This window comes from Rhinolophus sinicus, linkage group LG09 (assembly GCF_036562045.2).
Source record: "Rhinolophus sinicus isolate RSC01 linkage group LG09, ASM3656204v1, whole genome shotgun sequence".
NCBI classification, from domain to species: Eukaryota; Metazoa; Chordata; class Mammalia; order Chiroptera; family Rhinolophidae; genus Rhinolophus; species Rhinolophus sinicus.
In genome coordinates, this window is record NC_133758.1 from 112,201,675 (window position 1) to 112,216,349 (window position 14,675).

Below are 14,675 nucleotides of genomic sequence, written 5' to 3' on the forward strand. Positions count from 1 at the left end.
CTCCCTGGAGCACTGTTTGGGAGTGATGAGGCTTACACTGGATTTGCCCTGGCTTCAGAGAGCCAGAAGGGGTCAGGCGGAGGCCGGAGGAACAGAAGACAGAGAGATGCCATCTGCGTGCAGCTGCCTGGGACTCAGGCTTGAAAGGCTGAGGATGGAGAGGGGCTGGGCCATCAGGACAGGTGAGCAGAAGGGGTCTGCCTCAAAAGCCAAGTAGAGAGGGCCTCCCTTTGGCTGCCAGGAATCTAAGCACCACAGCAGGCAGCAAAATGGGGGGTGGATTCTGCCAAAGGGAGGGGAAACCCTTTCTCCAGGGCTCCCCAGCACGGTGACGTCTTTCGCTCTTTCCCAAGATGCAACAAGGAGATTTTCATGTCAGCACAGTGGCTAGAAACAGAACAGGTAACACTCAGGGAAGAAGGTGGGTGGGTCTCACTTCCTGGTACTCTCACCCAGGATTCCAGCAAGAGTAAGTGGTCCGCTGGTCAACAAAGCTGACGAAGCACGTGGATGATGTGGAGCAGGTGGAAGCCCCTGGGGGACTTCCCACGGAAACAGAACGTGCGGCCCTTCCTTACTGGAGTCGAGTGTCACTACCATTCTTTGGCAGAAAAAGAGAAGACAAGGGCACCTACCAGTTTCTAAGTAGACTTGTTTCCTGATGGCGTTTCTATTCCACTGTTACTGTGCCCCCCTAGCCCTTTACAGACCTGCCCGCAAGAGTAAGAGCACGCCTCTTGTTTATTTAGTGGGAACTGTCAGACTTTGTGTGAATCAATTAAAGCTCCCTCCCCAACTCTTGGGAGAGGGAGGAGAAAACTGACCTCAGCCCTCATCACAGCCTGAGCGCTGCCACGTGTGTGGGTTGTGCCCACGCAGGGCTCTCGCTGGACTGAGGCAGAGTCTCTGCCAGTAGTTACCTCTCTCTGCGAGTCATTCTGACCTAGCAAGATGTGCACAGGGGTGGAAAACAAGTGTGGTCTGAATTTAAACTCTGGTTCTTCTAATTGCCAGGCAAGTTGGACTAGAACGCAAATATCTACAATCAAGACTTTAGAAACCAGTCTTTTTTTTTTTTTTTTTAGAGATATGGATTTTTTAAGGGAGTTGGCTCACACAATTGTGGAAACTCCTTAGGCAGTCTCTGTGGCTGCATCTATCTGATGCTGAAGCTTGAGGACAGCGCATTCAGGTCAAATCACTTCTTACTTAATCTGAAGTTTCCTTATGTCAGTGAAAGCGCACACCTCACAGTTTATGTTCTTCAATACAGTTGTAAGAGGGGAATGGGGAGCAAACAATACTCACCAAGTTTTTGTCTACTGACCTAACGTAAAGACATCACTATACATGCTATATAAGCCAGATATGCTAGTATACAACGTCATATACTCTAGAGTGTGTTACTAGTATAAGACTGTACCGTATAACATATGATTTATAACGCGACCTAATATTGCAGCTTCCTGCTGAACAAGTGTGCATAATGTTTCTCTCTGTGACACTGTAGTCAACGTCACTCTCCTTAGCCAGTTTCATTATGGAGTCTGCCTGTTTGTTCTCCATTACAACAATGGGACTTCCAGCCATGGGCAGTGAAGCATGTTTTTCATGGGCCTTACTGACGGATTTCCAAGTTCATCAACCCTATAACACGCAGCAGTCATGAGCCCAAGCATATCTGTCATTTGGCTGTTAGCAATCAGTAACAACTTAGAGGTCTCAAGACTTGGGACGACTGAACAAACTCAGATATGCTGCCTTGTTTCAAATCTGAATGGAAGACATTTTTTCAGAGAGAGTTCCGGTACAAGTCTACTACAGCATAGCAAGACATACCAGAATGTTGACAGTGCACTTTTCAAGTGAGGGAACGACTAGAAAGAAAAAGCAGAGGCAGATCATTTCTTTCTTATCCAGGCACGTACATGGAAATGGAAAGGGCAGGGAGAGTCAGCCTTCCCCGCATACTCACCAGCGTTGGAGCCGGTCAAATTATAACGCGCGTTCAGCTTTTTGATGATGTTCTCGTGGATTTGGTACCACTCACTCTCTGTGTTGCACCTAGGAGAACATAAACACCCTGTGGAGCTTTGCTGACAATGACACCAAGCAATGACCACAACAGCACAGCTGCTCTTCCTCCCTGGAGCTCCCAACAAGCGACTGTCAGCTTTAGCATGGTCGCCCCAAGATGAATAGGAATCCTGTATCGGGTAATACGTGACCGTCTACCGCAGGCCGGAAGCGACCAGGAGGAACAGCTCACAGTTTATGAGGACCCCTTCCCCCCACCCAAGATCTAAGAGGACAATGCAGCAAAAACTAAGAGTCTGATTCTCTAGATTCGAATCTCCACTAACTGAATTACGGTCTTTGGGTACGTTGTTGACCCTCTCTGTGCCTTGGTGTCTTCATCTGTGAAATGGGGGTCATACACTACAACATTAAATAAACTTGGGTTTAGGATAATGCCTGCCGCGTAGTAATGCTCAAGAAATGCTAGTTCTCACCAGCGAGTCTCCACTTACTGTAACATGACCAATTCTGGCTAGCACCAAAAGGCACCAACTCAAGCAGAATGAAACTGAGGCTAACACAACCTGCACTGGCGGGAGTGGGGGGGGGGGTGCCAGGATTTCCCAAAGGGCAGTTAAAGTGCCCTCCCAGATTTCCCACTTCTGGGTACAGTCATCTCTCCATCTTCTTGCTCCCACAGCCACCTGGGCCTTGTTCTTTTTAACTCTCGTCACTCACTAGCTCATGTTATCTTTGTTTACATGACGTGGTTCACCCAGCAGACCTAAAGTTCTTGGGGACCGGATCTGGGACTGGTTAATATCTGTGTCCCCCTCATTTTGAATGTTGTGGGAGCTTAAAAAGCATCAGCTGCAGGAATGAATGGGTGGGTGTCCCTGACTGGTAACTCCTCGTAGCTTGGAAACGTTGGGGTCTAGCAATCCCTTTTACTGCCACAGCTCCCCCAGTTAGGCTTGGAAGAGCTTCTCTCCTCTGGACATGTTTGCAGTTTCACTGCTGTTTTATTAGGCAGAGGGGCCGCGTCCCAGGAACCCTGAATGTCCAGATTCTATACACTATCCATCAAAATGCTCCAGAGCACAGACTCCGTTTCCTCGTGACCTTGTCCATGGCGGACAATCATGATGTGCTTACGTATTTATTGATTTCATCCCCATAAGCTTTTCCAGGAGGAACCCGTTGGAGTTTACTTCCGAGCCACTTCGCAGTGGGATGCCAACTAGAGCACTGAATCGTGGACGGCTAGAGAATTAAGGTGGATGAAAGCAGCTCACCTGTCCCGCTGTAAGATACCACATTACCGGCTAGTGCATCCTGCCTCCAGTTTGTTTATTTTAACCCAGTGGGGAAGGAAGAAAGATGGCTTGCTTCCTACCATATAGTTAAGAGACTCCGGAATTCCTGCTTTTAACGTACAAAACTCCAAATAAAATCAAAGCTCCTGAAGCATGTGACTGAAATATCTTCCAGACTCAGATGAGGTATTTGTTATTGTTCTGTATTTGAGTCCCAGGTGGGCTAAGGATTTGGTCACCTTAATAAACAGAAGTTTATTCCAAATTGTCTCTAATAGGCATTTCCCTAAAATATTTTACTAAACTCACAGCTCCTTCGTAATCCACAGGGACTGATTTGAGTGGCTACCATTCCTCCTGTAACAGCTTCAAAATCTGCTGAACTGGCATTCTTCAGGGATCTCTCGTCCAGCGAGAATAACTCTAAACCTTACCTGATGCTTATAAAAAACAGACAATAAGAACCTCAAAGAGCAATAGGATTTATTTTTAGGAGAGCGAGTGTCTCCCACAGGCAGAGCTAGACTTCATGGGTCTTCTTTAGCTGCCCACATCATCAAGGGTCATGCATGTAACTACAGGTCCCTAAATCTTCCCAATGGCAAGATATGCATCGCTCTTGCTACCCACATCTGGATAAATCACGCTAAGAAACGATGAGATTGCACTTGGGAGGAATTTTAGCTTTCTTAAAAAGCAATGCTGCATAACGGTTTCCCTCTCACATTACTATACAGGGCTGTGAAATAAACCCTGGAAGCACACGGCCTGGTAACAGAAGAGCTCAGGTCTGGAGTCAGACAGTCCTGACTTCAAGTCTGGTTCCCACTCTTCTTAGCTGGGTGTCTCTAGGCAAGTTATTTAGCCTCTCTGTCCCCTTATGTATAAAACTGAACCAACAGCATCTGCTCGCATACTTTATTTTTTTGTGAAGATAAAGTGACACAACACATGCCAAGTGCTTCACACAAGTCCTTGTGCTCAGTAAGCACCCAGTAAATGGTGGCCATTATCAGCAGGATTATTCCAAATAAATTATGTTTTATGACCACCGGTAGAGTTTGGAAAGAGTACGCCCAATCCCTGGAATTCAGGCTGCCCTGTGATAGAAAGAGTAGCAAGTTTTACTACCCACCAGTTTCATCAGTTTTCAAGTTTAAAATCAATGTCACAGATTTTAGCCCCCCTTAAAAGAAATCAATAGAGTTTCCAGTTGTAAACCACAGGCTATCGACAAATCTTTGTCCACTAATTAGAAATGTGTGGCGTAAGTCCCAGGGGAACTGGGTGGAGAGTGAATACATCTATGAAACGCTGCAGCAGTGATCAAAAGGCAATTGTCCCCCAGGCAGTGGGGCCACTCGTGTTACCCCCACACACGAACACACTACTGGCATAGGTTGGATGTGTTACCTCAACAGCCAGGACAGAAAACTAAAGCAAGCTCACTCCTGGAGGTGGCCAGTGGCAAGGTCTTCAGATCAGGAGAGTGGAACCCACCCCCTTCCCCACGGGTCTGCTCGGAGCTCACCACTGTGTGTCACACTCAATGCCCACACCTGTGGGCAGGTGCTCCAGGTGGGGTGCTCGGAAACCCTGGCACTTGAAAAACCATTTCCCTTTGGATTTGGAACACATTACATGGTTTTCTTAGTGGAGTATTAGGAGTTGAAATGTGTCTCCTCCCAAAAAAGCTAATGTTGATGTCCTAATCCCTAGTACCTCAGAATGCAACCTTGTCTGGAAACAGGATGTTTACATGGGTAATCAAGTTACAATGAGGCCACTGGGGAGGGCGCTAACCCTGCGGAGCTACGTTTTTATTACAGGGGAAATATGGACACGAGACAGGCACGCACACAGGAGAGCACCTGTCAGGGTGACAGCAGAGGCGTGCAGTGCATCCAAAGTCTCGGCTGTCCACGTCTGCAGGCAAACCTCACGGCCCGCCAGGAGCCAGCCTTGACCTCGGACTTGCAGCCTCCAGAACCCTGCGACACTCCATTCCTACCGTCGAAGCCTCCCTGTTTCTGGTACTTTGCTCAGGCAGCCTGAGCACATGCATAATATAGGAAGGAGGAGGACAATCCCCCGAGCTTCCTTTACCTAACTCTAATGAGTTTACGTTGAAAACCATTTCCATTTTCCAAGGACAAATGACCTCTCTGAGGGAAAGACACGTCAGGTTTTCAATTCACAGGAGATCCTCTACACAGGGGATGGTCTCCCCAGCTGAGAGACTGTCTGTATTCCTGTCCTCGATTTCCTAATTCTCCCGACTGGCACTGGCGAGTGGTGGCCTGCGGGCTCACCTGGAGGGCGCCTGCACTTTACAGTGAGTCTGAGGAACGGCTCAGAACTCAGCGCATCCCTGCTTGGCCACCGCACACAGTAAGCAGCTCATACCAAGCAGGATCCCATAGCCTTGGTGCCGCCCCACCCCCACCACGCGCACGCTCCTTACATGTACACTTTCAGGATGAGGTCATCTTTCGTCTCTCCAGTCAACAGGTCAGCAATGCTAAGAACTGCACAGCCAAAGGGTCGCCGGTACTGAACACTACAGGCATTCTTTTTCTCTCCTGCCGCCATTCGGCCTGTGCAATTAAAAGGCAAACGTTGGATTAGAGCATCTTCAACAGACACACACAGCTACCACGTAGTCTCATACGAAACGTAATTGGGCAACGGAAAGGACAGAGGTTGGGGGCAGTTGATGGGTTGCTTCAGTTGTGATTCTCCTCTCCAACCACCTCGCTCTGGGACCTTGGATACTCAGCTTAAACTCTGGGCATCAGCTGCCACGGATGAAACATGAAGATTGATGCTGAGCCCGTGTTTGGGAACCGTCGTCCCAAAGATTCGTGAAGACACCCCAGGAGGTTCGCATCAATAAAGGTAGGAATGGTGCCTCTTTCATTTTCCTATTTTAAAAAACTTCCATTTTTAAAAAACGATTTTAAATATTTCACCTTGGAAAGGAAGTGGTTTGAGATTCCCTTGGGGAAGAGCTGCACAGGTGATGGAGTGAGCGTGCCCTTTCCTGGCTCAGGGCTGGGACTGATTAAAACAGAGCCAGTGGCTGAAATCTCCTGGGAAGGTGTTCACGCTGACACAGTTTTAACTTATTGAAAGAGTTATACGAGTATATATTTAAGTGTATTATGGAGATACTGTTTTCATTTGAAAACAGAGAGTACACTGGAGCTATAACAAGTTAATATTAAGGAAAAATGAAAAAACATGTGCAAATCTGTTTACAGATACTTCCCAACATTCTGGAAGCTATTTCCATCTGAGCAAATTTTCCTATAGCATATCTAGGGTCTCTAGCTCTTCTCAAACCCAATGTTAAATAGAAAAAAAAGGGACGGCAATATCCAATATCGCTTGGATTAATGAGAAATGAAGGAAAACACTCTCTCCAAAATACCATTTTCATGCAAATGCTTACAAAGAGTAGCTTGAAAACCTCTCATTTTATCAGTGAGAATCAAAACTAAAACATGGTCAAGATAAGTCAGTTGCTGTTTAGATGCACAAAACATAAGCATTTCAAATATCATCTTTTCATGACCTGATGCTATAATATATGGCTAAATTTCAATCTATGTTTTAATATATATTTCATCTGCAAATCAAACACTTTATAACACCATATTTGAACTTATTTATCAACAAATCTTTTTTTACTTACAGAATTGATTTAAACAAATTTAAAACTTTGGTCACTCATTAAACAGAAAAAAAGTCTAGCTTTTCCCTATTTTAAATATTATTACAGTTTATATCAGGATGAAATGTATACTCCAGTCTTTATGAATATCATGATTTTAAAAATGTATTTTTTCTTACTTCATCATTTCCTTGTAAATACAAGACGACAAAGTGATCAGAAGATTTCTGAGTCGAGTATTGCCAAGTCATTTAACATCATACCGTAAGTTTTTTAGACAAACACAACAAAACCTGAAATCTCAACAAGAGTATTCCCAATGGTTCTTCTAGCTCTAAATTGCTAGGAGTTTATAGATGACATGCACATCAGTCTGATTTTTTTTTTCTACCCGCTTCAGCTACAACTATAGTCAAGAAAAAACTGTGGGTGCTTGGGGACAACTGCAAAGTAAGGGAGATGCAGGCAGCATTCTCTGGGGACAACTTGAGAAGACTCCCCAGGTGCTTGTCATCACTTTGACTCCACACCACTGGTCCTCAGACTCTCAACTTTCAGTTTTCTTTGCTGGTTCTGTGGGCACCACAGCTTTGGATCCCAGACCTCTGGTCCGATTACCATACTGAAAAGACGATGTGTTGCCTGCCCTAGTAGTCCCACCTCCAGGGTTAATAACAGTTCATAGTTCTGGTCAGATTTCTAGGGAAATTCTCTAAGCAGAAAGGAAAGTAGGAGTGGGAAAAGGTAAAAATACTTAGCAACCAGTCAAAAGCCAAAAGGGAGACATGGAGGTGGAAAGAACTTAAGCGAATGGACAGGAGGATATGAAACTAATTCTTTTTTCCCCCTCCCCTTTCCAAGCAAAGACCCGGGCTTAAATTCGAGGCAGGACGCTATCGTTCCTGCTCTCCGCAGCCAGTGAGGGTCAGCGTGCCCTTTTCCTAGTAAAGTAGGTGCAAGGGACATTCAAGAAAAGGTCCTCTGCACCTTAATTTTACCTCAGCAGGCTAAGTCTAGACCTTTCTTAGAGTTTCTCACCTGCAATCTATTTCTCCTCTGTCTCAAAATGCCAAGCCAGTAAACACCATCACCAGGCAAATGTTTGCAGTCATCTCAGTGACGTGTTAATTTGTCCAAAGATTGGGGTGGGAAGGGGGAGGGGTAACTTCTGACTCAACAGACATTCTGATGACTTAACGATCACAGAAATCTTAGCAAAAAACTGCACACACTGATCAGACGTCATGGACTTCAAGGCAGCCCTGTGACAGGCCATACTACGGAAGTGGCTGCCCCGGCCGTAACCCTGTGAGAAAAGGGGGCCGCCCAGAGCACGGGCCAGCAGAGCACCTCGGCACTCTGCCCTGTGCATTTCTACCATCACAAACCTCTAGATGCCTTTTCAGAAGTTCTGAAAGCAAAAGTGCTTTACTTTTTCTCTCAATGCTGTAAAAAGTTATATTCAAGTTTTAGCAGTGTTTACATGAATATATCCAAAACTACAGTCTATGTTAATTATTGGTATTACAAACTTGAAAAACTAAAATAAAATAACAGAAAGACTTGTGTAACAAACTGCACTCCTGCCATCCTGGGAACAGAGGCTTTAGCTCATAAATGCACAGCAGCATGCATTCCTATTTTTCCAATGTTTTAAAAGGTTCTTTCTAAATTTTTTGCCACACACCCATTTGTAAAGAGAAAACTGAAACAAAACCAAAAACGGTTTGCTTTTTTGAAAATTTCTGTCCCTTCAGTGTAAAAATAGCATAAAATGAAAATGGGTTTTCACAACAGATTTTGATGAGAAAAAAATATACAGAAAATCTATGTTGGGACCACAGGTTTTAGTCTCGATGCACCTTGTGGTGATCACGTGCACAAAACAAGAGACTATAAAGATAAAGATGGCCCTGCGGGATTGCCTGGTGAGACACTGCCATCCTGCAGACGCATTTCCACACAAACACCATCACCGAATGTGGTCAGCGGGAGCCAGTTCTCACTATCAGCTGCTGGGCTCCAACAGAAAAACTGTGTCGGCTCTGCCATCCTCCTTTTGACCCATATCCTTTGCCCTAAAACTCCTGCTTCTAGAGGCATTCTAGGTGTAAAAATGAGGGATGTCTTCTGGCTCTGTTGTACAAGTTCATCTAGAACACCAAAGTGTGTCCTGAGAATGTGAAGTGCCACCTTATACAAATGTTCCCACAGTCAAAACAAAGTTTGGGAGAGCAAGGTCAACCAAGTCAGAGACATTCTAATTTTTCCCTGCAGGACTTCTCAGACCCTGTAATAAGCCAATGATATTATTATACAATAGAAAAAGATACGTATACAGTATTCAGTATTTCAAAACCCCTTTATTGTAGCATCTTCTACAATAAGACTGAAGCATCCCATGCATTGGAAAATACAACTGTAAAGTTTTCATAGACTTGCAGGAGAGCCAGCTTCCAAAAGTTTAATTTCTGCTGTGAACAGAAGTTACAATGTAAAAAGATGACTCTGAAACTTCGGAATCCGATAATGTTTAGGGAGCCCAGTAACACAAGATGGGTCACAACAGCCTACGTAAGGACTGACATGGAAAGAGAACAAAATCTATTTTTGTGAGTTTTGGGAGGGCAAGGACAACTCCCCAGTTCTGCGTTTCTCAGATTCACATCTGGATCTGACTTCTCTGTGGTCCAGGTGGTGACCATGGCACAATGACACAGGGACCTCCCCTTCCCCTGTGGAGCTCCTGTCACACGGACGCGAGTCGTACCTACCGATTCGGATAATGTGTACAGTGACATAGATGTCCCTTCTTAGCTCGCTGCTACCCAAGTCCTGCCAAAAAATACAATACAGTTATTCTAAAACTCCTAATTTATGGGGAAGCATTTATTTATTTTCACAAATAATAGAAGACAAAGACCAACACAGACAATCTTAATGGAATTTTTGTAGCAGAAGCCTAGCATTCAAATCCTATTCTAATTATACCACTACAATCGACCTCACTGTTGGTCTAATGATGTCAAATTATATTTACAGGGAATGCTCATTTTTATTTCAATCTCTCACTCATTCTACAAACACGTATCAAGTACATACTGAATACCCAAGGCCATGCTGACTCTGTCACCACCATGACCACCGGGCGTTGGCAATAGCGTAAGAGACTCTAATATATGCAAACCCTGGAGGAATTCAGGAGTGACTGTGAATGCTGGTCGTCAGAATTCTGGGCACTACTGTACTTTGTGCGCTGTTTACAAAGTTGAAGCAAATTCACTATGTTCTCTCACAATAATTTATTTCTCCCAAATAATATGAAGTACAGTTGGAAGACTCCACCTCCTGGCTGAACCAAGATCCACTTACCACAAAGAGAGAGCAGTGTCGTTCCGGTTTATCTGGGGCTTTGGGAAGCCCGTTTCTATTCAGCCTCAAGAAAAATCTTTCACTGCAAGAGGAAAAAAAGTTTAATAGTTTGAAAATTACTGAATATTTCAGGACTTACCACTTTTCTAGTTGCTCTTCATCCCGAGTTAAGCTAAAAACTTATTAGGTAATTCATGTGACATCACACAGGCTTACACAAAATAGAAGCACACCCTAGACAGTCAACATTTGTTTCACATCTGATAAAACTGATAAAACTGGGAAAGCAGGAAACATAAAGATATATGCAAACAATAAATTAACTTTTAAAAGAATAGGTTTCCATATCAGTGACATCATGGTTTCTATTTTTAAAATAGAAACTAATGCACTAAAAGAGAAACCACAGCCTGAAGGGTTACATGTGCTTCAATCTAAGATATCTTTTCACATCTGTCATATTATTTAATTAACATCACACAAGGATGCCACTCTGAGTGGTAACCATCCATTAGAAGGCTTAATAGTTGATGCTGTCATAAATCTATAATCCAAAACACAGAAAGAAGACCCAAGAAATGAAACCTGAATTTCCTTTGTTCCACATAGGAGCAGAAAAACCTCAAACTCCCCACAGACGTTGCATTGGAAAATACAGTGCCACTTACATTTAATGCAAACACAAAATGATCACACACTAATTCAAGTCAATATAAATACTTGAGGACACCATTTTGATCCAAGGGAATGTGTTACACGATTTACTTATACGCAAAAAAATAAAATAAGTATCAACCCAAGAAAAATTACTGCCCCAGATACCATGAGCTTCTGAATTTCAATATCCTGATGCCTATGATGGAATCCAATGTCTGGTGGCCGCAGGCAGGAAACACACAGCCAACATACATAGTACACAGTGTGGCCTCGGTCAGTGCAGCTCAGCCCAGGAGACAAACAAGGAAAGGGAGTGGGGGGCGCTTAGTAAAAGGTTCAGGACGGGCCGAGTCACTGGGTCCTTGCCTAAAATAATGGCTCTGTCATCCAAAATCTCCCTTCTCCCATAGAGGAGAAGAAATGAGAACCACAGTGAGCTCTCCAAGGAAGCATATGGATTTGAATTTGTGGCTCTTTCATTCTCCTTTACGATCTAAATCTAGATCGATATATTTAAGAGATTCAACCATTTGACTTACCTCGTCCTATTTTTATAGTACGCCTACTCCTGACCTCTCATGTGAGAAAAGGCAACCAATACACGTACACATTCTATGGGGTCATTTCCACACCTACTGTTTCCCTGAAAATAAGACCCAGCCGGATCATTAGCTCTAATGCATCTTTTGGAGCAAAAATTATCATGAGACCCGGTATTATATTGTATTGTATTGTATTGTATTATATTATATTATATTATATTATATTATATTATATTATATTATACCTGGTATTACATTATATTATATTAGGCTTGGTCTTATATTTTAGTAAAATAAGACCGGGTCTTATATTAATTTTTGCTCCAAAAGATTCATTAGAGCTGATGGTGCGGCTAGGTCTTATTTTCGGGGAAACACGATATTACCTATGTTGTTGTTTCCCCCCGCCCCCCAGAATGGTGGCCAATGAGGTATAAATAAAGACACCATAAACTGCTGCAAGAATTCTCAAATGGAGCTCAGTTTCCCATATGATACAATACAGAAGTGAGGCCGCTAAGTGAAATTAATCGTATCCAATTGTCATTTACTATAGTTCAACGAAAAGGGCCATCATCTCTCTTAACAGCAGAAGAAAATTCACTATTATTTCAAACGTAAGCTATGCTAAAAGGAAATGTGCAGAAACTCATCTTGGGATAAGTGAATTACACTTTAAATAATCATATTATCCGGTACTACTATTTTGGGGAAATTCGACATTTGATGGGCTCTCTTCTAAGGACTTTACATGGATTAACTCATTTTATCTTCACTGTGCCCTTTTAAACTTGGTACTGTGCCCATTTTGTAGATGGGAAAACTGAGAAATAGTGACTCGTCTTGCCCAAGATTGCACAGCTGGTACATGGCTGAGCAGAGATTTTATCCCATATACTAATTCAAAACCCTCACACTTCATGTGCATGCAATAAGGTAAGTTATTTTTCTGCTCTACAGAAATATTGAACAAATATTTCCAGCCTGTTGAGATAGAGGAGAAGTCATTCAACTGCCTGGCACACCCACTGGCCCAGTCTAGGTTGGTCCCAAGAGTTCAGGGTAACTGTCCTCACGCCCTTCCTGGGCTAACAGGAATGAAAGAAGTAGGAATTGTGATTGAGCATGTTTCAAAGCAGTCCCTGGCTCCTTGGTAGGTTCTTCAATGAAATATATGTAGAAAAAATGACTTGGGAAATAAATTATTTCACGAAACAAATGCAGAACAGACTCCAAAAATATTTCAGAACTTGGTTTCTGAACTCGCCAAAAATCCTGAGATTTAAGACCAGCATTTGGTTTTGCTTCTTAGCCATCAGTCACCTACTAATATATAATGTTTACTGAGTCTGTTTTAGCCCCAAACACCTTTTTTCCCTCTCGTGTATCACGGACAGCATGATCAACTCTCTATTTTTTTTTGAGATGCTTCTCTTCACCCTACTGAAACATTAGAAACAATTTTCACATTCTCCTCTGACAGGTCAGTCTAAAATGATGAATACCAATAAGGTAATATGCAAAATCAACGGGGCACTCTAGCTATTAAAACCGTAACTTTTATGCTGATATAAAATACAATTCTGTATGTACAAGTTTCACCAATATTCTGGTAAAACAATGTTTCCTAACATATTCTGTTTCAGAAAGAGATCCCCGTGGTTCTGTCACTATTTTCATTTCACTAGTCTAGACAGATTCCCGATTACGCAAGTATTAGACTATATCATACCCTTCTTCAGAAAGAATATCAGTATGTACTAAGCCAATAACACAGCCCTTAGGCTAAGCGTGCTTTCATGGGGAAATAAAAATAGACTGAAGATGGGCACTGTGGAAAAATAAGTCATGTGTAGTGTTTTCAAAACCAGACTTTTTTCATTAAAGTTTATTGGAGTGACAATTGTTAGTAAAGTTACATAGCTTTCAGGTGTACAGTTCTGTAATACATCATCTATATAGCACATTGTGTGTTCACCACCCAGAGTCAGTGCTCTTTCCATCACCATATATTTGATCCCCTTTACCCTCATCTACCACCCAAAACCAGACTTCTTTTAAGGGCAAAAAGAAAACTTTTGTGGCTAATTTTTAAAAATCCTTTTTATTCATTTGGTGACAAGTTGTTAGGGATGCAAACTCAATCAATTTCTCTTCATACTTGGTGATACAGCAACCACAATCGACAAATTGTTAAGAGAAAAAGAAGCCTATGGCAATGCAGTTCAGCATCTTTGGATGACAAATACCCACCCACTTTCTCACTCACATTTGGAGAACACCAGAACGTATGCCTTCAAGGCTGCGGGGGAAGAAACCACACAAGTCAATGACATTTTGTTCTGGCACATCTTCGAAAATTCTCTCAAACTTGTGTGTCCACACACAAAGGTATTTTTTACTCTCTATCAGGAAGCAAAACTAGTTTTTGTGAATTTGAAAAGTGTCCTATTATAAAATGTGCACACCTCCTTTAGATCATTGATAATTTTTTCCCCTAATCTTAAGATGTTTGTGTGTTTCCTTCTATTACACTGTGAGCAACCAGAATCCAGGCCCTTGGCTGTGAACCTTACATCCCCAGCTGCTGGCCAATGATATGGTACTTCCGTAGCATTTGATAAGACTGAACAACTGCAATCTCTTAGGATAAAATACAACAAAATATAAGTAACTGGGGAGATTTAACTCCCTCCCAACTTTCCCTTTCTTCCTTATAATGTCCTTTGTTTTATGTCCTTTAGGGAAAGCAAGACAGTCTCCAAAGAGACATTTCAATTAATGGTACCTCACCACCAGACCTGAGGTCCACCTAATTAACTTCATGGCACCTACAGATTCTCAGTTGTGCATTTCACCCTGTCCCCCTGCACATTTTATATTCTTGTTATATAGAATAATAATAGAGCCATCTACAGTGACATAATATGTTTTCAAGGGAGAATATTGCCACCTTCTTTGTCTAAGAATGAATAAGCACTTCTAGAAACACCAAGAAATGAGAGTTTGTACTATTACCAGCAGAGAAAAATCATCTGACTTCCCTCTTCACTGCCAGGTTCTCTCACAGGAAATTCCACGGCCGCAGAAATT

At 42.9% G+C, this 14,675-nt stretch overlaps 1 protein-coding gene across 2 annotated transcripts in view; it reads right to left on the minus strand.

Annotated features, from left to right (window-relative positions):
• Positions 1–14,675, minus strand: part of DOCK4 (dedicator of cytokinesis 4) — a 364,976-nt gene that overhangs the window by 154,627 nt on the left and 195,674 nt on the right. For both annotated transcript variants that reach the window (XM_074341023.1, XM_074341022.1), the window contains exons 9-12: positions 10,384–10,465; positions 9,786–9,846; positions 5,800–5,932; positions 1,976–2,064 (exon numbers count right to left, since the gene is read on the minus strand). In XM_074341023.1, coding sequence (XP_074197124.1) covers positions 1,976–2,064; positions 5,800–5,932; positions 9,786–9,846; positions 10,384–10,465 — 365 coding nt within the window. The remainder of the gene's footprint in view (positions 1–1,975; positions 2,065–5,799; positions 5,933–9,785; positions 9,847–10,383; positions 10,466–14,675) is intronic.